General features: G+C 39.3%; 1 protein-coding gene across 3 annotated transcripts in view; it reads left to right on the top strand.

Moving 5' to 3' along the window:
- The window catches only part of SF3B3 (splicing factor 3b subunit 3), a 53,479-nt gene that overhangs the window by 19,469 nt on the left and 12,143 nt on the right, over positions 1 to 21,867 (top strand). For all 3 annotated transcript variants that reach the window (XM_072817976.1, XM_072817956.1, XM_072817966.1), the window contains exons 9-17: positions 2,969 to 3,134; positions 5,801 to 5,896; positions 8,963 to 9,035; positions 13,984 to 14,135; positions 14,430 to 14,585; positions 15,363 to 15,518; positions 16,034 to 16,177; positions 20,536 to 20,658; positions 21,385 to 21,539. In XM_072817976.1, the coding sequence (XP_072674077.1) occupies positions 2,969 to 3,134; positions 5,801 to 5,896; positions 8,963 to 9,035; positions 13,984 to 14,135; positions 14,430 to 14,585; positions 15,363 to 15,518; positions 16,034 to 16,177; positions 20,536 to 20,658; positions 21,385 to 21,539 (1,221 nt within the window). The remainder of the gene's footprint in view (positions 1 to 2,968; positions 3,135 to 5,800; positions 5,897 to 8,962; positions 9,036 to 13,983; positions 14,136 to 14,429; positions 14,586 to 15,362; positions 15,519 to 16,033; positions 16,178 to 20,535; positions 20,659 to 21,384; positions 21,540 to 21,867) is intronic.

Here is a 21,867-nt window from a genome sequence, read left to right as displayed (position 1 = left end):
TCCTGGTAAGACTATGGGTGGAAGCAGTAATTGCATACAAAAGGTATCTTTCTTGCTCATTACCATATGCAAATAGTATGTTTGATAAGATTATACATTAATTTTATATTAAGTCTTATAAAATGATTTAGGAATAGGGACACCTGGTGGCTCAGCAGTTGAGCATCTGCCTTTGACTTGGGGCCTGATCCTGGGGTCCAGGATTGAGTCCCACAGCGGGCTCCTGCAGGGAGCCTGCTTCTCCCTCTGCCTGTGTCTCTGCCTCTCTCTCTCTCTCTCTCTCTCTCTGTCTCTCATGAACAAATAAATAAAATCTTTTAAAAAAATGATTTAGGAATAATACATTCATTCCTTCTGTTTTGGAGAATGATAGTGAAAATTTATCCAGCACTTGTCTGTATGTATCAGGCACTTTTCTAAATGTTTTTCTTATATTGTCTTGGCTTGAGTTCTCCTGCAAGCACAGCTTGAGACAAGGACTTGGATGCAGGTAGATTATTGGGGAGGAATTGCAAGAAGCAGGAGTTAGGGAGCAGTAGAAAGGAATAGGGAAAGAGGAAAAGCCAACATAAGGCTGTGACATGGAGATTCCTGCTGTCGGCAATAGGAACTTACTTCCATCAAGACCTGCTCCCAACAGCAGACTAGCAGAATGCCTCTGAGAATTGCCCACCTGAAGGTTAACAATATCTCTTCTCTCTTGGTTTGAGAATCACCTCTTGGAGCAGAGAATAGAAAGATTGCAGTATATAGGTGGATAATTGTCAGCGTGGGGTGGGTTTGAACTTGTGAGAAATTATCCATTGCTGCTAGAGTTGAAGTCTGGAACACTTTTATTTTTTATTTATTTATTTATTTTTAAAGATTTTATTTATTTATTCATGAGACACAGAGAGAGAGAGAGAGACATAGGCAGAGGGAGAAGCAGGCTCCATGCAGGGAGCTCGACACGGGACTCAATCCAGGGTTTCCAGGATCAGTCCCTAGGCTGAAGGCAGGTGCTCAGAGCCACCCTGGCGCTCCTGGAACACTTTTAAAAGGTGCTGATTTGGGGCATCAGAAACCTGTGCTAAGGGTATTAACTCAATTATAAAGCAACCTGTTTATCAGTTAGCATTTACAGTCCCAAGCATTGTTTTAAGCACTGCAAATAACACGAATGCATATATAATATTCCCAGTGAAACAATGCCCTTATCCCCATTTACAGTTTAGAAAACTGGGTCACAAAAAAAAAAAAAAAAAAGAAAAGAAAACTGGGTCACAGAGAAATTGTGAATTTATCAAAAATTTGATCACACACCTAAGTCCCAGACCCTTTGGTTCTAAAGTTCCTGTTCTGAAGCACTATACCATATTTATAGAAACTGTTTAATCCAGATTGGCCAAAGCAACCTTTCCTGTGATAGAGGTTGTGATGAGTCCAGCATCCTTTTGGTTATCTGGCAGTAGGTAGATGCTGGAAGTATCTTTGACAGGTGATCTTCATCATATGTGTATACACCTCTTGCCTGAGTAAGGGATTTATACTAATTAACTTTTTATACGTGTATCTTCTATTCTCCATGCTTTTGTACATTGTTCAAGGATAATGTTTACTTTTTTGTAATTTAGCATAAAGTCTTATTTGTTTACTAAAAGTGTTAAATGCTAAGGTTTATTTGGGAAACCTTTCTTGAATAGCTTATGTATTTCAGACGCTGACTTAGTCATATTAACCTGTTTCTAGAAAGCTACACTTAATGTTGTTAAAAGTGCTATGTATTAAAGGTCTTGGAATATTACTTATAGGGTAAACATGACCAGTGATTTGGTGTTTCTTTTTTAAATTGAGCTTCTTCCCAAAAGCTCCGTGCCTACTTAGCTTGTGATGGTATATTGTTACAGGTTATCTACTCTTCTTTTTTTTTTTAAAAGATTTTATTTATTTATTCATGAGAGACAGAGAGGAAGAGACACAGGCAGAGGGAGCATTCCCCCTGCGGGGAGCCTGATGAGGGACTCAATCCCAGATCCCCAGGATCATGCCCTGAGCCAAAGACAGATGCTTAACTGCTGAGCCACCCAGGTGTCCCTAGATTATCTACTCTTAAAGTTGCTTTATAAGATGAGTTTGTTGCTTATTACTTCTAATATGTTTGTTTTCTTTTGGGGAATGATACTGTAATCTCTGCATGCTATTATAAAGTGACCACCAGTTGTTTTCTGTTAGATTTGGCCTTGTTATTGGCTAGAATAGGAAATGGTAGTAGATTTTCTTTGGATTTCGTTTATGTATATTTCATTTTATTTGATACTGTTCCATGCCCTGTTCTAAGTATCCATTGAATTCTATGGGAAAGTGCTATTCATTTTTATAAATTGAGGCACAGTGAGGCAAAGGGATTAATAATATGCAGCTAGTTAAGGGGACAGAGCTGGGATTCAAACCTGGGCACTCTAGTGGAAGCCAGGTGCTTTTAACCACTGTGATGCTAAGGTTCTTCCTTTGTACCAATCTGAATCTAGTAGTCTTTTGTTTTTTTAGTAGTCTTTTTTGAGTAAGGTCTGTACCCAATGTGGGGCTTGAACTCAAAATCCCACATCAAGAGTCACATTCTCTACTGACTGACCGAGTCAGGTGCTCCCCGATTCAATAGTCTTAATTTCTTCATCCCATTCTTCTCTAGAGTTAAAAATCTTTTTTTTGTTTGTTTGTTTTTTATGATTTTATTTATTTATTCATGACAAAGAAAGAGGCAGAGACCTAGGCAGAGGCAGAAGCAGGCTCCATGCAGGGAGTTCGATGTGGGACTCTATCCTGGGACTCCAGGATCATGCTGTGAGCTCAACCGCTGAGCCACCCAGGCATCCTACATGTTAGAATTTTGATTAGATATTTGTAAAGTGCTCTATGAGCACTATGTCTGTAGCATGCATTATCTATAGACAGAAGGTGTGTAATTAAATTCTTCTCTGCTTTTTCCCAGTTACTTGTATCAAATAGCACATCTTGGAGATGACGACGAAGAACCTGAATTTTCGTCTGCCATGCCTCTGGAAGAAGGAGACACATTTTTCTTCCAGCCAAGACCACTCAAAAACCTTGTGCTAGTTGATGAATTGGACAGCCTCTCTCCCATTTTATTTTGCCAGGTGTGGGTCTTTCCAGTTACTTCCACAATGAACAGTGTCTGCCAAATGTTTTTGAATCTGAATGAGTTTAAAGCTGTAATTCCAGTTAGCTTTAACTGAGAGGTTCGTTAGCATATCTGTAGAATCAACAGAATGTAAAGGTGAAGCAATTAAAGGTGGAAGTTGGGTAACTAAAAACCATTACATCAATTCTTAGGGGTTTTTTTTGTTGTTGTTAATTCTATAACTCATGTTCAATATAAAAGTTCTAAACTGTGTAAAAGGTGACTGGTAAAATTCCTGCCCAATCTTATTTTCAACTTCCTATCCACTGAGGATGCTGTTATTAACAATTTATGATTGCTTCTAGGTATTTTCCCTGCATCCATCAGTGCACACGTGTGTGTGTTTGTGTTATATATTTCTTTTTATTATTTTTTAATAATAATAAAAGGAGGAGGGGGTGGGAAGAGAGAGAATCTCAAGCCGACTCCAGGCCCAGTGCAGTGGTTGATCTCAGGATCCTGAGATCATAACCTAAGCCTGAGCTGAAGTAGAGTCTGAACTTAATCTACTGATTAAGCTACCAGCCAGGTGCTCTGCCTCTTTTCTTTCTTTCTTTTCTTTCTTTTCTTTCTTTCTTTTTTCTTTTTCTTTTCTTTTTTCTTTTTAAGATTTTTTTTATTCATGAGAGACAGAGAGAGGCAGAAACACAGGCAGAGGGAGAAGCAGGCTCCGTGCAGGGAATCTGATGTGGGATTCTATCTTGGGACTCCAGGATCACGCTCTGGGCCGAAGGCAGATGCAGGCTGCAGATGCAGGGCAATGCAGGGTGCTAAACCACTGAGCCACCCAGGGATCCCCTGCCCCTTTCTTTTTAATGTAAATAGGCTCATATACTTCTCAGTGTTTTGAAATTGACCTTTTAGCACCTAATAGTTTAAGAATATTAATAATCAATACCTATGTCTATCTTATTTTAATACTGAGTTTCTTAAAATATTCCAGAGACATTGGGATCAGTCACTAATAGAACTTTTAAAAATACATCCTCAGGGAGGAACTAAAGGTGGCCAGGAAGGGGGACTGTGTCCCTATTGCTGGTGCTTAATTGTAGCAGAAATTTTGCCATGCCTTTGTATCCTGGATTGCTGGGTTTAAATGACCATTAGGTGCCCCCATACCCTGTCTAGTTGACCACACTTCTAATTGAGAGAGGTTTGTTGTTTACTGTGTTCTGAGGAACAAGTCAGCATTCAGGCACTATTCGTGGTAAAATTAACTATTCTGAAATTATCTGCTTGCTTTTTCTTTTTTTTTTTTTTTTTTTTTTTTGCCTTTTTGCTTGCTTTCTCTTTGAGAAAAGATTAACCCCATGGTAATAAAAAATACTAAGTAATTCCTAAGTAGATTTTTAGTGATTCCCCCCCCCTTCATTGAAATTTGAAGAAATAATTGTTTGTAGATAGAGAATAAAATTATTATAAAGTTTACGTATCTATAGCAGGGCTAAGCATTTTTTTTTGTGCCATGTATGCTGTTACCAGCTTGGTGGGGCAACTGTATTTCTTTTCTGAATAATATTTTTACTTATTTATTAAATTTATTTATTTATTTATAAAGCATGTGTGAATGCGCATGTGAACAGAGAGAGGGCCTGGAGAGGGAGGGAGAATCTTAAGCAGACTCTGAATAGTGCAGAGCCAGACAGGGGGCTCAGTCTCATAACCTGAGATCATGACCTGAACTGAAATCAGGAGTCAGATGCTTAACCAACTGAGCCTCCCTGGTTGGTGCTTCTGAATATTTTTAAGTGAATGTAGTAATAAACGTAAGCTAGCCAAGATAGCAAAATATTTGTAAGTTGTGAAAAAGTAATGTATGTGTTTATCAAGGCTTTAAATAACAAGATGATGCATTTGAAATAGATGAGTTAATTTTTTTAAAGAAGAGATCAGCGTGAAGGCAGTATGCACTCAACACATTTGTCCATATTACAGTGAACTGTATAGCCTTAATAGATCGTCAAGAATTTTCACTTGAACTGACCTGTTTGACAAAACTGCAGTATGGATGATTGGTCTCATTATATATTGACCAACAAATGTACTGGAAATGGAAAGCAGCTAGATGTCTGGAATACCAACACGAAAGTGCATGGCTTCCCCATCTGGTGGCTGAACAATCAGGTGCAGTTACCCAGTAGTTGGTCAGCTACATCATAGGAATATGTAGATAGGGCAACTTTGATAATGTGTAGTCTAACAGATCTAATGAAGGTAATTTTGAAGCAGTGATGAGAGGAATAATTAGAAGTATGTAATATGAATAAATGTGATTTTTATTTGTGACAGTTCCTGATACTGGTAATATTAGAGTATTTGTTTTTAGTTGAAAGGAAATACTAAATTTTAGTTTGAGGTTATATAATACTCATTTTACTAACTGTAAAAAAAAGTACTCTGCTCCCTGAAGAACTGGTATAAACCATTTTTGTTAGTAGAACTTGTTGCTTCAAACTGGTTTGCCTTTTGGAACATGAGGGTTTTTTTTCCCTTGCTACCAGGGTTGGTAGCCACTATATAAGCTTAATAAACTAAAAAGTACTTTGTCTCCTGAGAATAATCAGGGTTGGGTGGGAAAACTTGGTACAAGTAGACATTTTTTTTGCATTTTTGTCTGTGCAGATAGCTGATCTGGCCAATGAAGACACACCACAGCTCTATGTGGCCTGTGGTAGAGGACCACGATCATCTCTGAGAGTCCTAAGGCATGGACTTGAGGTAAAGCTGGGCATTTTTAGATCATCTGCAGGGTTTGGAGAGAAGCATTGAAAAAGCAGCTTATGACTCTTCCAATGACATCAATGATGTATTTAATGTTTTTATGAAAGGAAAAAAGTGTTTTTTTCCCTCTATTTCCATAACAGAGTTTAAATTTCTTGTCCTTTAATATATTAGGCACATTTTTAAAAATAGACAAATGTGGTTAAAAGGGAAAATAATCCCTACTGGCTGGCTCCGGGCTCACCAGCCAACTTGGAGGAAATCTGCATGGAGCATTTTATTCCATTTTCTTCTAGTCTTGGGTCTGTATTCAAAGTATTTATGTGTTGACTGTATTAATACTATGTATATTTGTATCTTATTAAGTTTATTCCTTATATGTTCTCTTAAGTTGTATTTTTTTTTAAGAGCTTCTTATTCATTTGAGAGAGCAAGTGAGTTTCAGCAAGGGGAGGGACAGAGGGAGAAAGAGAAGTAGACTTCCCTCCCACTGGAGCAGGGAGCTGGACTTGGGGTTGATCCCAGGACCCTAGGACCATGACTTGAGCTGGAGGCAGACGCTTAACTGACTGAGCCACCAAGGCGGCCAAAGTTACATTATTTTTAATGTTTCTGCAATATTCCATTATAGTGGATGGATCATAATTAATAAATCCTTTATTGTTGGATCTTTTAGGTGATATGGACACTCAGTGCCATATTCTCTTCTCACTTGGTTCTGAGAGGGTTGATGCTTTTTAGCAAGTTCCCTGGAGTTGATTTTAAGAACAAATTAAAGTTTCCTATGGCAGTTTGCTCTAGAGTTGGAGGTTAGCAGACTGTATAAGCTCTCAGTGGCCCACTGTCTTTGTAAATCTTTATTGGAACACAGCCAACATGATTGACCTTAGTTTTGAATTCTGGCTCTACTGCTAAATAGCTATTAGTAAGCTTTTGTTTCTCCTGTTTTATAAAGTGAGCTTAATAATGGTACCTGCTTTAAAGATTGTTGTGTGGGGACACCTGGGTGGTTCAGTGGTTGAGTGTCTGCGTTTGGGTCGTGATCCCAGAGTTCCAGAATCTGGTCCTGCATCAGGCTCCTCATGGGGAGCCTGCTTCTCCTTCTGCCTGTGTCTCTGCTTCTCTGTGTCTCATGAATAAATAAATAAAATCTTTAAAAAAAAGAAAAAGATTGTTGTGAAATTTTTTTTAAGATTTTAATTTATTCATGAGAGACAAGAGGCAGAGAGACATAGGTAGAGGGAGAAACAAGCTCCCCATGGGGAGCCTGACATGTTGTGAATTAAATGAGATAATGCAAATGAATCATTTAGATCAAGGTCTGACATACAGTATCTGTTCAGTTTATGCTAGCTATTAATACTGCCGTTTTAGGAAATTTGAAAGTTATTTGGTTCTGCCAAAACACTCATCAAGCCACTGAATTTTTTTTTTTAAGCCACTGAATTTTTAATGACTTGAACCCAATTTAGATAAATAGTTCCCAATTAGTTACTGCTCAGTGGATCCCATTCAGCATTTGACAAAAGCTCATATTCACTACCAAAAGTGCATAGATGCATTAACAGAAAATTTTGTGTACTGTGTAAGAGATAAAAGACCCAATTAAGAATGATTGTTTTTGAGACCCCCTCCCACTTTTTCCAGCTCTACAAAAGATCTCTTATACAGAAAAATATTTTTAAACTGTTAAACATTACTTTGTTCCTGTATATCTAGTTGTTGAACCTTGTTGTTTAGCTAGATTATGGTCTCATTTGAGCAGGGTTACTGTCACATAGTACATTTGGTGTAGAGTATAGCATTCTTAAACACTTATATTATTATTGGTGATGAAATTTTCCACAATTTTCCTGTACCATAATCAAGTATTCCTATTATTTTATCAGTAAAGTAAAAAAAAAAAAAAAATAATAATATCTTTAATGGATATACATGATTTCTGTCTATAAAATGTGGTTAATGGTATATAGTATATCAAGCAAATTGTTTTTGGTTGTTTAAAAATAGTAACATTTTTATATATTTGAATGGCTTTATGTTTACAGAAAAATATGGGATAGTACAGAGTAAATGTGTAACCTACATCTAGTTTTCCCCTCTAGATCATTTTTAGTTCATCTTAAATATTTCATTTTCTCTTCTGTTTGAGAACCCATAAGATATTCAGAGGATTCTTGACTCTAACTTTAAGGATCATAAAATCTAGTAAGAAGGACAGAATAATTCCTGGAATCACTTTTTAGATGAATGTCTTAAGAGGGGGTAATTGGTATTTCTGTGAGAGCTTATAGGAGGGGGAGTGGACTGTCTTACAAGAGGTTAAGAGAAGATTTTTCCTAAAGGGTATGACATTTTAATTGATCCTTGAAGAGAGATGGGATTTGGCCTTAAGGGAGCTAGGGAAGAAATGGGATGCTAATATAAATGGCCTAATTCCTTCCATGTGCTCTCTTTTTGAGGAGAATGCAGTCATGCCACACCAAAAGAAAGCATATGGTTTTTGCTGCAACAACTATCCTCTTAAATATTCTATCACCTTTTGCAAAAGTTTGTTATGGGGATTGCCAATATATCCAAGCCTTTTCGGTTCTTACGTTCTTCTTTTAAGTTTTTAAATTTTAATTTTTTGTGTTTTTTTGAGAAAATGATTCTGTTCTTTTAAAGATTAAAAAATTTTTAGGGGATCCCTGGGTGGCTCAGCGGTTAAATGCCTGCCTTCAGCCCAGGGCGTGATCCTGGGGTCCTGGGATCGAGTCCCACATCAGGCTCCCTGCATGGAGCCTGCTTCTCCCTCTGCCTGTGTCCCTGCCTCTCTCTCTCTCATGAATACATAAATAAAATACTTAAAAAAATAAAAATTTTATGTAATCTCTACAGCCCAACATGAGGCTCAAACTTAAGCCTCGAGATCAAGTCACATGTTCTATTGACTCAGCCAGCCCAGTGCCCATTCTTTTAATCCAGCATGCAGAGTGAGCATTGCCGTATTGGAATCTTATTATCTAGTGGGATGTAAGCAAGGAGCTAAGTTGGATCTGTGGTTGTCTACTCTCCTGTCAGGTATCAGAAATGGCTGTGTCTGAGTTACCCGGTAACCCCAATGCTGTCTGGACAGTGCGTCGGCACATCGAAGGTAAGCATCCCTTTCCCAATGGTCCAAGTGCGGGTCTGGGTGACACTGACAGTAGAAGGCTTAGAAGGATGCATTCATAATATTTCTATATTGCTTCATCTAGCAATATACTAGAAACATTTTCTGGCCTGACACCATGTTTATCAGTCTTTCTGAATCAGGGTGCCTTCACCTTTGTATGCATGAGTAAGGGGACTATAATCTTTAGGATTCTGGTTCCATCTGTGGAAGAGATGTGGTATGAGGGAAAGTTCTTGCTTCATATTTCTTCAGTGTTTTTCTCCTTTTGTGTTGAAACCACAGTGAAGTTAAAGGTGTTATTTTAGGTATTAAGAGATTTGACTTAATTTATTAATTAGTCCTGCTCAGTGGATATAGTGTGCTTTAAGAATGTTTAGATTAAGATTGAATGAAATCAGAATTTTAGAGCGGGTAGAAAAGAAGGGATGGAGTAAATAGTCTGAGCTCCTGGATAAAAATGGTTAACTTCATCCTAAAATTTTGAAATGTATGAGAAAATCCATGATAGTGCAGGAAAGTCTTGAGTCAATTGAATGAGAAATGAAACTTAATTCTCATTTTCCCTTGGATTCTTTGGGGGTGTAGGTCATTTCTATTCCTAGACTTCATCTTCCTCTTGTTCCCTCAGGAATGTGGGCCTGGTGAGTAAGATCACTCTGGCCAGCATACAAAACTTTTTCAAGAAGACAGCTGGAAATCTTCCTAATATTTTGATGTCCTGATATTTTGATGTTCTGATGTTTGATATTCTGGGAGCTGGGAAATGTGTAGGAGGGGAAATCTCTTCCTTTTAGTAGAATGCACATTGTGGTAGATTTTGTTTTCATGTGGGCATTTGAACCTGAGTTGAGTAGAAAGAAAAAAAAAGCAAATAGGAAATTAGTAGAATCAGTTTTGCTGAGAAGATAAGTGTTAGATGATTGATTTTTGAAAGATTTCCCCATTTTGTGTAATGTCTTCATATAGAAACTGCTCAGTATTGATGTTCACCTTTAGCTTTGTGGCTGGTTGATATTACAGTTCTTGATGAAAACATTGCCTAGACTTTGAGTTTTTTGAGCCTTTGTAATAAAACCTAGTATTCCTCCTTCTTGTGTTTTTGTTTCATTTTCTACTTTTTAAAATTTACTACAACATAAGTTTAGATTTACAGGAAAGTTACCCCTCATTTTTATGATAAAGGCAGAAAAATCACACACGTTGTCTTTTCCAAGATAGCAAATCGAGATAATAGAGGCTGAAAGCCCAGTCTCTGAACTTCCAATCCAGTGTTCTTTTGACTAATCCTGCAGTGGGTCTTGATGGTTCTATACTCTTATCCTGTAGTCTTTCAAGTGTCTACCTTGTACTTGAGTAATTAAGATAGGATCTTTACTCTTAGGGCACTTGCCATCTAAAAAAGAAGACAAGTATACAAAACTACTATGTGCTCTGATTTAATGAAGGCACACAGGCATGTTGCTGGGGCAGATTAGAGGACAGGGAATGGGCATATGTTGGAGAATCAGAAAAGTTTTTTTGGACAGTGCTTGATAAGTTAGTGATAAGCAGTATGTTGCATGATGGAACTTGAAGCTGAAAAGTTTTCTTCTCTAAATACCAAAATCTAGGAAAAGACTACATCCTAATTTTAGTTCTTTAGAAACTATAATTTGGGTGATCACCCACAGAAACAGATTAGATCCTCTCTGTTCATTCTTTCCAGATACTCCCAAGTTTCTGTTGAGTGAATAGCCCACATGTCCACACATGCTGTAGTCTTGCAGGCAACTACTAACCTTGGCTGGTACGTGGTGATGCACACTACCAATACCAAGCCTTTTTTTCTCTTCCACAGGTGGCTGGTGAAGGTGCTGATCACCACAGGTGTGTACGTACTGCTAGGGTCTACCATGGGGTCTTATAGTTTACCCAGGGAGAGGGATCTGCACAAAGTATTAAGACTGCCCTGATGGCATCTCTCAGAGGGTAATTTTGCAGTTGGCTGTCCTGCATTATAGTGATGCACACCCATCTGCTTGTATATTATGTGGTCTGAAGCAGGAATCAGCTTCCCTTATTTTTTTCCCTTAGTGGAAAATATGACTAATTTGTCTTTCACTAAGCTGAAAGAACCTGTAGCTAGGAAAACCTTAACTCCATATTCTCCTATGGAGTTTTGTATGTTCCAGTTGTTCTGACTCAAGCCCTGGAGAAAGCCACCTTTTTTGGGGGTATAATCAGGACTGCTGAAGCAAGACAGGCACCAAGTAGCCTGAGTATAAAGTGAGAATGAGATACTGGAAGCTAAGTCATCCATATCGTCACTCACTTTACCTTTTGGCATGAGCTGTTGAGCTACAGATACTAAGGCACAGGAAAGAAGAATAAAGCATTCCCTCCCCTGGGCTGCTTCAGCAGTGCTCAGATAGGAGTCCTATTTAAATGAAACAAAGATGCATTCTCATACCATAATAGATTCTTCACTGAGGTATGAACTAATATTCTTTTATATGAAACTTTTAACTTATGGAAAAAGGCAAGGTGGATATTAATGGTCATTTACCTTGATTTCATTCTGAACTCCAACTTTAAACCTATGACTACCCTAGGACATGAGCAACTAGCCTACTATAGGTCCTCCTGGCTGGAGAATGGAAAAGGGGAGAAGTTACAGTATGCTTAGTGTTTACAGGGTAATGGATGTTGTGAGGAAATGTGTGATGTAGAAGTAGCTCTACTACTTGTTGAATTGCTCAGTGAATGTAAGACCCTATTTAAGTTCACTGAGCATCTCTTTATATCTGAGCAGTCTGGGGCCTTGGGTCAAAGGGAAGACAAACACCTGGGCAGCCCAGCTTCCTCCCTCTCTTCCTTCTCTTGCATGTTTGTTAAAATTTGCATGGTCTCTTTGTTGGAAGTTCCTCCTTTTCCCCTTGACTAAAGGAAGAGACCAGAAATCTGGACCAGTTAAAAGTCCTTTGTTTGGCTTTAATTTGCTCTGGCACTGCTTTAAGGATATTAGGTTTCAGTAATGAGATAGTGGGAAAGGACATAATATTCATACAGTGTTAAAATTAAGCAATTCCTGTTATTTTTACACACTACAAATTTTCAGTTCAAAAACAGCTGGAGTAAAGCTTCCATGTTTGGTGTTGTGTGGAGGTTCATTTTGGTTTTGTTGTAAACTATTAAGACATCCATTTCAGGGCCAACCATGTCCTTACTCACATGATGGTGACCAATGTTGTCTTACAAAGCCATTTTATAAGGTGTCTTTAAAGCATGTGATACCTCTTGACAGTTGTAACAAATACTCTGAAACCAGCCATCCGCTTCTCCAGTGTTACTCCTTATGATTTGGGACTTGAATTCTTATTCTCCATTCCTGGTGTAGCCATTGGATTATACCCATTGGGAAAGATCTTTGATCCTTGCCTTTCAGCCACCTAGTCAATACACACATGTATTATTAAGTAAAAGTTTGGAAAACAGTACTCACCCTTACTGTGTGAGTGATTTCATGAGTAAAGCAATTTCATAAATTTTATTTATTCTATATATTTCTGTTTAAAATGGTATTACAGCCCATCAGGTTGAGTATGTCCTGCTCATATGCAGGATACTACTCTGGGCTACACCAGTGATACGTCTTCACTTGGCCTTTTCTATAAAGAACACTGTGCTGAACTAATTGAGTAATCTTGGTTCAGCTGAACCACCTTTAGAGCAGTCAGTCCAAACTGTCCTTGATATGGGTGGGATGGATTAGCCCTATGGTACTGAGCTCTGACAAGGGCTTAGGCATTGCAGGGTCCTATAGCTACTTCTGCAAGTGAGATAGCCACTTTAATACAGTACCTTGTCAAAAATTAAAAAAAAGAACTTAAGTTAGTACTTTGTCTACTTGTCGTTCTGTCCCTTGTTCACCTGATTTCTTATAAGGGAGCAGAGATGGAAAGGGGAATCGATACTGAAAATTCAAATGGAAAATAGGGAAATTTTAATTCTTCATGAAAAAATATGCCTTTCTTTATTCAGCATTTATCAACCTGTTATGCCAAACATTGTGTTGGATGTGGGAGAAAAAAAGAAACTGTTTTATGTGTGGGATGGAAAAATGGAAATAGGTAGCCTTTAACTCTGGAATCTGTATAAGAAACTTCTGGGATTGCCTGTATTCAGATTCACTGACTTTGAGAAACTCATTAGTGTTTGTTTATCCATAACTATGTTTTGTTAAATAAAAAGCAAATCCTAGTAGGGTTGCTCATGATCACCAAATAATTGCGTTTTTAAATAATGAGAGTAGAGGGGTCAATGACTAACAGTCTTAAACAGTCCCCTGCCTCCCCACTTCTTGTTAATGCTCTTATCTCATTCCTGTTGGGAAATTCTGGGATTCTCAGTTATGAACCTGAGAATGATAGTCTCATTGAGGCTTAAGTAATCTCTGTTTTATTCATTAGATTTTGTGTTCCCACATAAGCTTCTTTTGGAAAAGGCTGGGATCCTTTTCTGGGTGTAAGGATTATCTTTAAGAATGGATTGTGATTTGCATCTGGTACAAATAAACAAGCTCTAGCTTTCATATATATATAAATATGGTAGTATTCAGAATTTCTTCCTGCCTAGTTACCCTGCTTTGTCCTCTTGCATTTTTCCAGCAAATGTGTAAAAAAAAAATAGTTTTCAGAGTTACTGGGGTGGGTGAGTATATCTACTCACTAGTTTTAGGTATTTAAGGAAGCAAAGTATATCTGTAGACTGTTACAATTATCAGTTATCTTTTGGATCATTCTGTGCCGTTTGCCACATGAGTGTGTAATGGCTACACATAGAAGAAGTACCTTGGAAGGTTTCTGAAGAGAAAACGTAGTGTGTCTCACTTGGCTTTGTAACTAATGAGTTTTTAGCTGACCAACTCCTCTTCTTTTTCTTTTTGCAGATGAGTTTGATGCCTACATCATTGTGTCTTTCGTGAATGCCACACTTGTGTTGTCAATCGGAGAGACTGTGGAAGAAGTGACTGACTCTGGGTTCTTGGGCACCACCCCAACCTTGTCCTGCTCATTGCTAGGAGATGATGCCTTGGTGCAGGTGAGGATTCCCATAAAGTTACTTAATCACCTTTCTTTGTCCTTTCATTTTGGTGTTGGCTCCTGTGCTCACATTAATGAGCTTCAAACTCTTGAAGTGGACATTGCAAATGTGAACTTGTTCTAAGTTGACCTGTCTGGGCCCTGGTAACTCTTTTTTGTCATTGACTCACAAGGGGCAACTCAAATGCAGTGGCTCCACTCTGACAAGAGTGACCAGTCTGAGAGGTGAGGGGGACATGCTGAGCAATGAGTCACATTGGTAAAGTCCAGTTTCCTTCTGGTCACTGACTAGGTATATCCTGATGGCATTCGACATATACGAGCAGACAAGCGAGTCAATGAGTGGAAGACTCCTGGAAAGAAAACGATTGTAAAATGTGCAGTGAATCAGCGACAAGTGGTGATCGCCCTGACAGGAGGAGAGCTGGTCTATTTTGAGATGGATCCTGTATGTTATTTTATCATTCATTGTGGGACTTAGTGTTCGGGTTTAGAGGTAAACATGAGAGTTGTAGTTTGGTATTTAGATGATATTCACAAAAAGAATTGAGGAGGGAAAGTATACGTAAGGCAGTCCAGCTATTTGGGGGTGGGTATGGGATGGGAAGGGTAAGTTCATGTTGTAATTCTAACTGGAGTTACGAAATCCCATCTTAGTAGTGAAGTACTTGTTTTTTTTGCCCTTCACACTCTACTTTTCCACCAAATATTGGCCATGGGTTTTATTCAGTTTTTGTAATCTGAAGCCATTTCAGAAATTTGCTTTTGCTTTTCTGTATGGAAGGATGCTGGATATATTTAATTATCAGTCTCGGGAAGTTTCTGGCTGTGGCTAACCTGATAGTCTAACTGTACCTCTGATTGAGATTTCTTTGTCTTTTAAGTTCCATATTTGAATTCTCTTTCACCAAAAAGTATTCTCATGAACAGATAAGCAGTTTTCTGTATTTCTATTTGCTTTAGGAAATTTGTAGCAAGCATATTGTATTTGTCAAAGACAAAGATACTGTGTTGTCCCTTGAGTGTCTTGTCAGTAATTTTGCTTGCTGTTAGCCTGTAGAGTTCAGTCTTGGGATCTTAAGTAGAGAAATGCTTGGTCATTGATTATAATAAGAGGAGTGAGAGGAAGCACAAAGGAATTTAACAGTACCTCTTCCTTTCCTAGGCCCAGGGTTTAGGGGTGAGTTGGAGTGGTTTGTCACCTCTCTCTGTTTCATTTATGTAGTCAGGACAGCTGAATGAGTACACAGAGCGGAAGGAGATGTCAGCAGACGTGGTGTGCATGAGTCTGGCCAATGTGCCTCCTGGAGAACAACGGTCTCGCTTCCTGGCTGTGGGGCTGGTGGACAATACTGTCAGAATCATCTCTCTGGACCCCTCAGTGAGTGTTACCCTGGACTTCAAGGATCTTCTCACTGGAATCTGAGCTGCTGGCCCATTCCTGATGGGCATTTCTGGGATCAGCTAGGTTAGCCCCTGAAATCAGCATCTGCCACTTGTGATTATCATAGCAGCACACCTCAGGAGTCTTCTGCAGTACTTTAAAGATCCTGATCCCAGACTACTAAGTGCTTCCTTACCTTAAGCCTTGACTCCCTTTTATAGTTAAACAAAACCCAAAGACTTTGCAGAAAAGGAATCAGACTGGCTTTGGACCTTAGATAAGAATAAGTGCCCTTTGCTTATTTACATTTACCGTTATCCACTTTTATGGAAAGGAAAGCATGGTTCTTTCTAGAGCTTATTCTAACATTTGGTTTAACTAGTAGTAACCCATTTAGAACTCACTCTGTAAGATTCCCCTATCCACAAGAAAGTTGTTTCTTCACTCCTCAAATTAGATTTTTCCAAAATTGGTTATTTCCCATGTTTTATTCTTTTCTCTTTCCTCCTTAGGACTGTTTGCAGCCCCTGAGCATGCAGGCTCTCCCAGCCCAGCCTGAGTCCTTGTGTATTGTGGAAATGGGTGGAACTGAGAAGCAAGATGAACTGGGTGAGAGGGGCTCTATTGGCTTCCTATACCTGAATATTGGGTTGCAGGTAAGAGATCCAAGGCTCACATTGTTGTTTTTTTGTTGTTTTGTTTTTTATTTTTATTTAAAATTTTTTTTTTTACTTCTTCATTCATGAGAGATACACAGAGAGAGGCAGAGACATAGGCTGAGGGAGAAGCAGGCTCCTTCCTGGGAGCCCAATGGGAGACTCGATCTCAGGACGCTGGGATCACACCCTGAACTGAAGGCAGATGAGCATTGTTGATGTCAGGTCGTCTTTAGCTTTTATGCAGTCCTTGTTCAATATGGGCATTTGCTGAGCCTGTTCAGTTTACCACCTTATGAAAACTGAATGGTGCTGCTGTGTGTTCCTTTTCTCTTAGTACTAATCAGAAAGGTCAGGCCTAGGAAAAGATACTTTCATAAAGAAAGAGTCTTTGATATAAATGTGATCACTGCTTTGGGTCAGAACTAGAGGGAGTCTGAAGTGTCATCTGCAGTTTTCACAATATGCAGCTTTTGGAAACTAATACCTTTTGTTTTATAACGGACTCCTTTAGTAATAAAGGACCCCTAGATGTTTACTGTTGTCAAAGCATTGGGGCTTTTCAGAGCATGAAAAGCAGCAACCTAAGGATAGCAGAGTGTCAGTGTTTTTGACGATACACTTTTCGTTTTCCTTAATGATTATTTGTTCAGCTCCCTGGGTAAATAATCTAGCCCTGCTATGTCTTGCTATTTCTCAATTACTTCCTAATTGAGAAATTTCTCAAACATGCACAGGAGTTAGACTAATGTAACATGTACCCATCACTTGTTTTATTTTTTTATTGTATTTTTATTTTTTTAAGGATTTTATTTCTTTATTTATGAGAGACCCACAGAGAAAGCAGAGACACAGGCAGAGGGAGAAGCAGGCTCCCTGCAGGGAGCCCGATTTGGGACTCGATCCTGGGTCTCCAGAATCAGGCACCGGGCCGAAGGCGGCGCCAAACCGCCGAGCCACGCAGGCTGCCCTCCATCACTCGTTTTAATAGTTAACCAACATTCTACTGTTCTTGTTTTATCTATTCTTTGTTTTTTCTTTCTTCTGGGATATGTTAAAGCAAATCCAAGGTGATTTATCATTTCATCGATAAATCTTGAGAATGTAGCTCTACCAGATTTATGGGTTTTCTTTTTAGGCTTCAATTTTATTATCATGCCTAATACAACTTAACAGTTCTTTAATATCTGATACCTGTTTGTGTTCTGGTTTTTCTTGTTTCGTTTTTGTTTTTCCAGAAATGTTTTTGACTTTAGTTCTACCTAGGATCTGCATAAAGCTATCTGTAGTTTGCATCTGTGTGATCTATCCCTTTATGTTTCTTTTAATAAATTCTACTCCATTAAGTTTTTTTTTTTTAAAGAAACTAGATCATTTTTTTTTAATTTTTATTTATTTTATGATAGTCACAGAGAGAGAGAGAGAGAGAGAGAGAGAGGCAGAGACACAGGCAGAGGAAGAAGCAGGCTCCATGCACCAGGAGCCCGACGTGGGTTTCGATCCCGGGTCTCCAGGATCACACCCTGGGCCAAAGGCAGGCGCTAAACCGCTGCACCACCCAGGGATCCCCAGAAACTAGATCATTTTCTTGAATTTCTACCTGCTGGCTTTGGCAGAGTCCTTCCTTGTGTGTTTGATGTTTATCTATCCTCTATTTCTTGTAAACTATTGGGTGAGTCTAGACCATGCTATTCATTAAAAATATAATGCAAGTCACATGTGTAATTTAAATACTCAAGTAGCCACAAAAAGGGAACAGATGAGGTTAATCTTAATGTTTTCTTTAACCCAGTATATTTTAAATGTCATTTCAATTTGTAATCACTATAAAAATTAACATAACTCATGTTCTCTCTTTTTGAACAAAGTCTTATTTTTAAAATATTTTTTATTTATTCATGAGAGAGAGAGGCAGAGACAGAGACAGGCAGAGGGAGAAGCAGGCTCCACGCAGGGAGCCCGATGTGGGACTCGATCCCGGGCCCCCAGGATCACACCCTGGGCTGAAGGTGGCGTTAAACCTCTGAGCCATCCAGGCTGCCCCAGATTTATTATTTTTGGGGGGGCCCAATGTTTTATAAGTGGCACTCTTTACTTTCTATTATATCAGGAGGCATGTAATGTCTGGCTATCCTACTTGTAATGGTGTTAAGATGTTTGTATGTATTTTAAATTATTTGCTCCCTGTCAACCTTTTACCTAGCAGCAGCTGTCGATGCCCATTGCCTAGATTCATTATGTCATTAGGGATTGGGAAATGACGATTTTCTGTTTCTTTCTTTCTTTTTTTTTTTTTTTTTTAAAGCTTTTATTTATGAGCGCGAGAGAGAGAGAGAGAGAGAGAGAGAGAGAGGCAGAGACACAGGCAGAGGGAGACGCAGGCTCCATCCAGGGAGCCTGACGCGGGACTTGATCCCCGGTCTTCAGGATCAGGCCTTGGGCTGAAAGCAGCGCTAAACCACTGAGCCACCCGGGCTGCCCCGATTTTCTGTTTCATCTTCATTTCTTTAGCTGGAACTTGTCTCTGAAGACAAAATTTGCTTACCCCAAAGTATAGTTCGTATAGGGAAAGGATAAATACTTTGTTTTTCCCCTTGTTCATCTTATTTTCACAGTAAAGAGTTGGTGCCGTAGCAATCTCCAATGGGGGCTCAAGAAATCTATTTCTCTCTCTCTCTCTCTCTCTTTCTCTCTCTCTCTTTGATAACATAAAATTGCAGATTTTTATATATTTATGCTTTAAACTATTATGGTCTTTTCTCATTTTTGGATGCTAAATTGCCATCATTTTAGATGGGTGGGAGTTGGAGTTCCCTTTTGAAGTTAGCTTTTTTGTCCATTTAACATGATGCCATTATCTTTGGGTGCTTCCCTCCTTATGGTACGGTAGAGTGCCCCTGTATATATCTGGAATATTCTTGCCCTAGAACTGAATTAGCTGTTTCTCTTAAGAGTCTTAAGAGAGGGACACCTGGGTGGCTCAGTGGTTGAGGGTCTGTCTGTCTTTGGCTCAGGGCGTGATCCCGGAGTCCCGAGATCGAGTTCCACATTAGGCTTCCTACATGGAGCCTGCTTCTCCCTGTGCCTGTGTCTCTGCCTCTCTCTTTCTCTGTCTTTCATAAATAAATAAAATCTTAAAAAAAAAAAAAAAGCCTTCTGAGAAATGGCATGTAGAGATCACAATAGGCCTCGTTATTTTAAGTATGCATGTATCCTTTTTTTTTTTAAAGACTTATTTATTTATTTTAGTGCGTACACACAAGTGAGGGGAAGGGCAGAGGGAAAGAATCTTAATGAGGCTCCCCACTGAGCACAGAGCCTGATGGTGGGGCTTAATCCCACGACCCATGAGATCATGACCTGAACCAGAACTAAGAGTTGGATGTTTAACTGCTGAACCACCCAGGCACCCCTTTACTATGCATGTATCTTAAAATTTCAAATTATATAAAGAAGAGGGACGCCTGGGTGGCTCATTGGTTGAGTGCCTGCCTCTGCCTCAGGACATGATCCCCGGGTTCTGGGATTGAGTCCCACTCGGGCTCCCTGCGTGGAACTTGCTTATCCCTCTGCCTCTCTCTGTGTGTTTTTCATGAATAAATAAAATATTTTAAAAATAAAATAAAATTATAAAGAGGAGTAACATACATGGTAGAAAGAATTTTAAAGAATGTATAGTGGGAATGCCTGGATGGCTCAGCGGTTGAGTGTCTGCCTTTGGCTCAGGACATGATCCTGGAATGATCCTGGTATCAGGTCCCACAACAGGTTCCCTGCATGGAGCCTGCTTCTTCTCTGTCTTTGTCTCTGCCTTTTTCTCGTCTCTCTCTCTCTCTCTCTCTCTCTCTCTCTCTAAATAAATAAATAAATAAATAAATAAATAAATAAATAAATAAATAAATAAATAAATAATCTTTTAAAAATAAAAAATAGGGCAGCCCCAGTGGCACAGCGGTTTAGCGTCTCCTATAGCCCAGGGTATGATCCTGGAGACCCGGGATTGAGTCCCATGTCAGGCTTCTTCATGGATCCTGCTTCTCCCTCTGCCTGTGTCTCTGCCCCCCCCCCCCCCCCCCGCGTGTCTTGTGAATAAATAAAATCTTTAAAAATAATAAAAATAAAAAAATAAAGGACACATAGTGAAAAGTAAGTCCTTTTCACTTAGTAAACGTTCACTAACTACTTGAGTGACTGAGTGGTTTAGTGAGAGAGTGAATGAGTGGCTCGCTGATTATTAGGATATTCTTTAAACTACCAAGTCATTTTCTTCCACCCGTTCTGAACTTATGTATTCTGTGAAGTAGCCAAAGGAGCTTCCATTAGGGATAGGCTTCACCTACTCCTTTCCTTTTTATTAGAATGGTGTGCTGCTGAGAACTGTCCTGGACCCTGTCACTGGGGACCTGTCTGACACCCGCACTAGGTACCTGGGGTCTCGTCCTGTGAAACTCTTTCGGGTCCGGATGCAAGGTCAAGAGGCAGTAAGTAATGAAAGAGGCTGGGCAGCATGTTTTGACATTAGTGGCATCAACTGAGAAAAGTTCTTTTGGCATAAGCTTTGCTTTCATTAGTGCACCCATATATAGTTAGTTTGATATTAGCTCTCTTTTAGCTTTCCTATGGGAAGTCTTGGGACCCTTAATCCAGAGCTTTCCATGGCACTGAGCTATGCTTTGGTTATGGGTGGGATAGGTTAGCAATCTGTTCACTTTTCAGGCTGGGCAGATGGAGCTGACTGAGAAGCCCATTACCCATGAGCAACCTTACTTATATCAATACCTTATACCAGGGTTCACTATGTAATGTGAAAGAAATTGGGAAGCATTGTGTCCTTTGTAACTAAAAATGTTATTGTTGCTTGGGGCTTTGCTGGATCCTTACTTGTTACTGCATGTAATTCTTGCAACTATCCAGCCTTGTGATAGTTTTACCCATTTTACACATGGAAATTGAGGTTTAGAGAGTTTGAGTGATTAGGTCATACAGCTACTAGCCCATGCTTAGCAAATACTAAGCCATGCTGCCTTTTCTTCAGTCCTCTTTTTTTTTCTTCTCTCTCTTTCTTTTCTGCTTTTTTCTTAAGATAGCCTTTTAGGTTTCTAAAATACATTGGGTTATTCTGCAGATGGAAATTTGCAGATAGGCTGTTTGCTTAATTTCCATGTTTGTGCTTTCCCAAGCTTATTGGAGTATTTTTCTTTCCTCAGGTGTTAGCCATGTCAAGCCGCTCATGGTTGAGCTATTCCTACCAGTCTCGTTTCCATCTCACCCCCTTGTCTTATGAGACTCTCGAGTTTGCATCTGGCTTCGCTTCTGAACAGTGTCCTGAGGGGATTGTGGCTATCTCCACCAATACCCTGAGGTGAGAGTCCCACGGTTCAAGCCTAGTGGGAAGCCTTTCTGCCTAACCTAGTGGTTAGGATTGTGGTTCTGCCGAAGTATTGGAAGAAGTTATGAAGTGATGGCAGAGAGCCAACTCTTTACCATGGGACTAAGATGTTGCAACTGAAACCTTCTTTTGGCTCCGGATATTAAGTACCTGCTAGCCAAGTTTCGGTGTTTGGGGTTTTAGCTTCTGTTTAAATTTTCAGGGCCAAGTTTTAATATGCTCAGTAGTGCAGTTGAGTTTGCTTGAGATTTAAGCATCTTGTTTTCCAGGGCATTGCCATTGGATTAGTTTTAGAGTAGGC

The sequence above is a fragment of the Canis lupus genome, chromosome 3 (genome assembly GCF_048164855.1).
Source record: "Canis lupus baileyi chromosome 3, mCanLup2.hap1, whole genome shotgun sequence".
Lineage (NCBI taxonomy): Eukaryota > Metazoa > Chordata > Mammalia > Carnivora > Canidae > Canis > Canis lupus.
The sequence above is the reverse complement of the archived record's forward strand: the minus strand, read 5'-3'. Positions and strand labels throughout refer to the sequence as shown.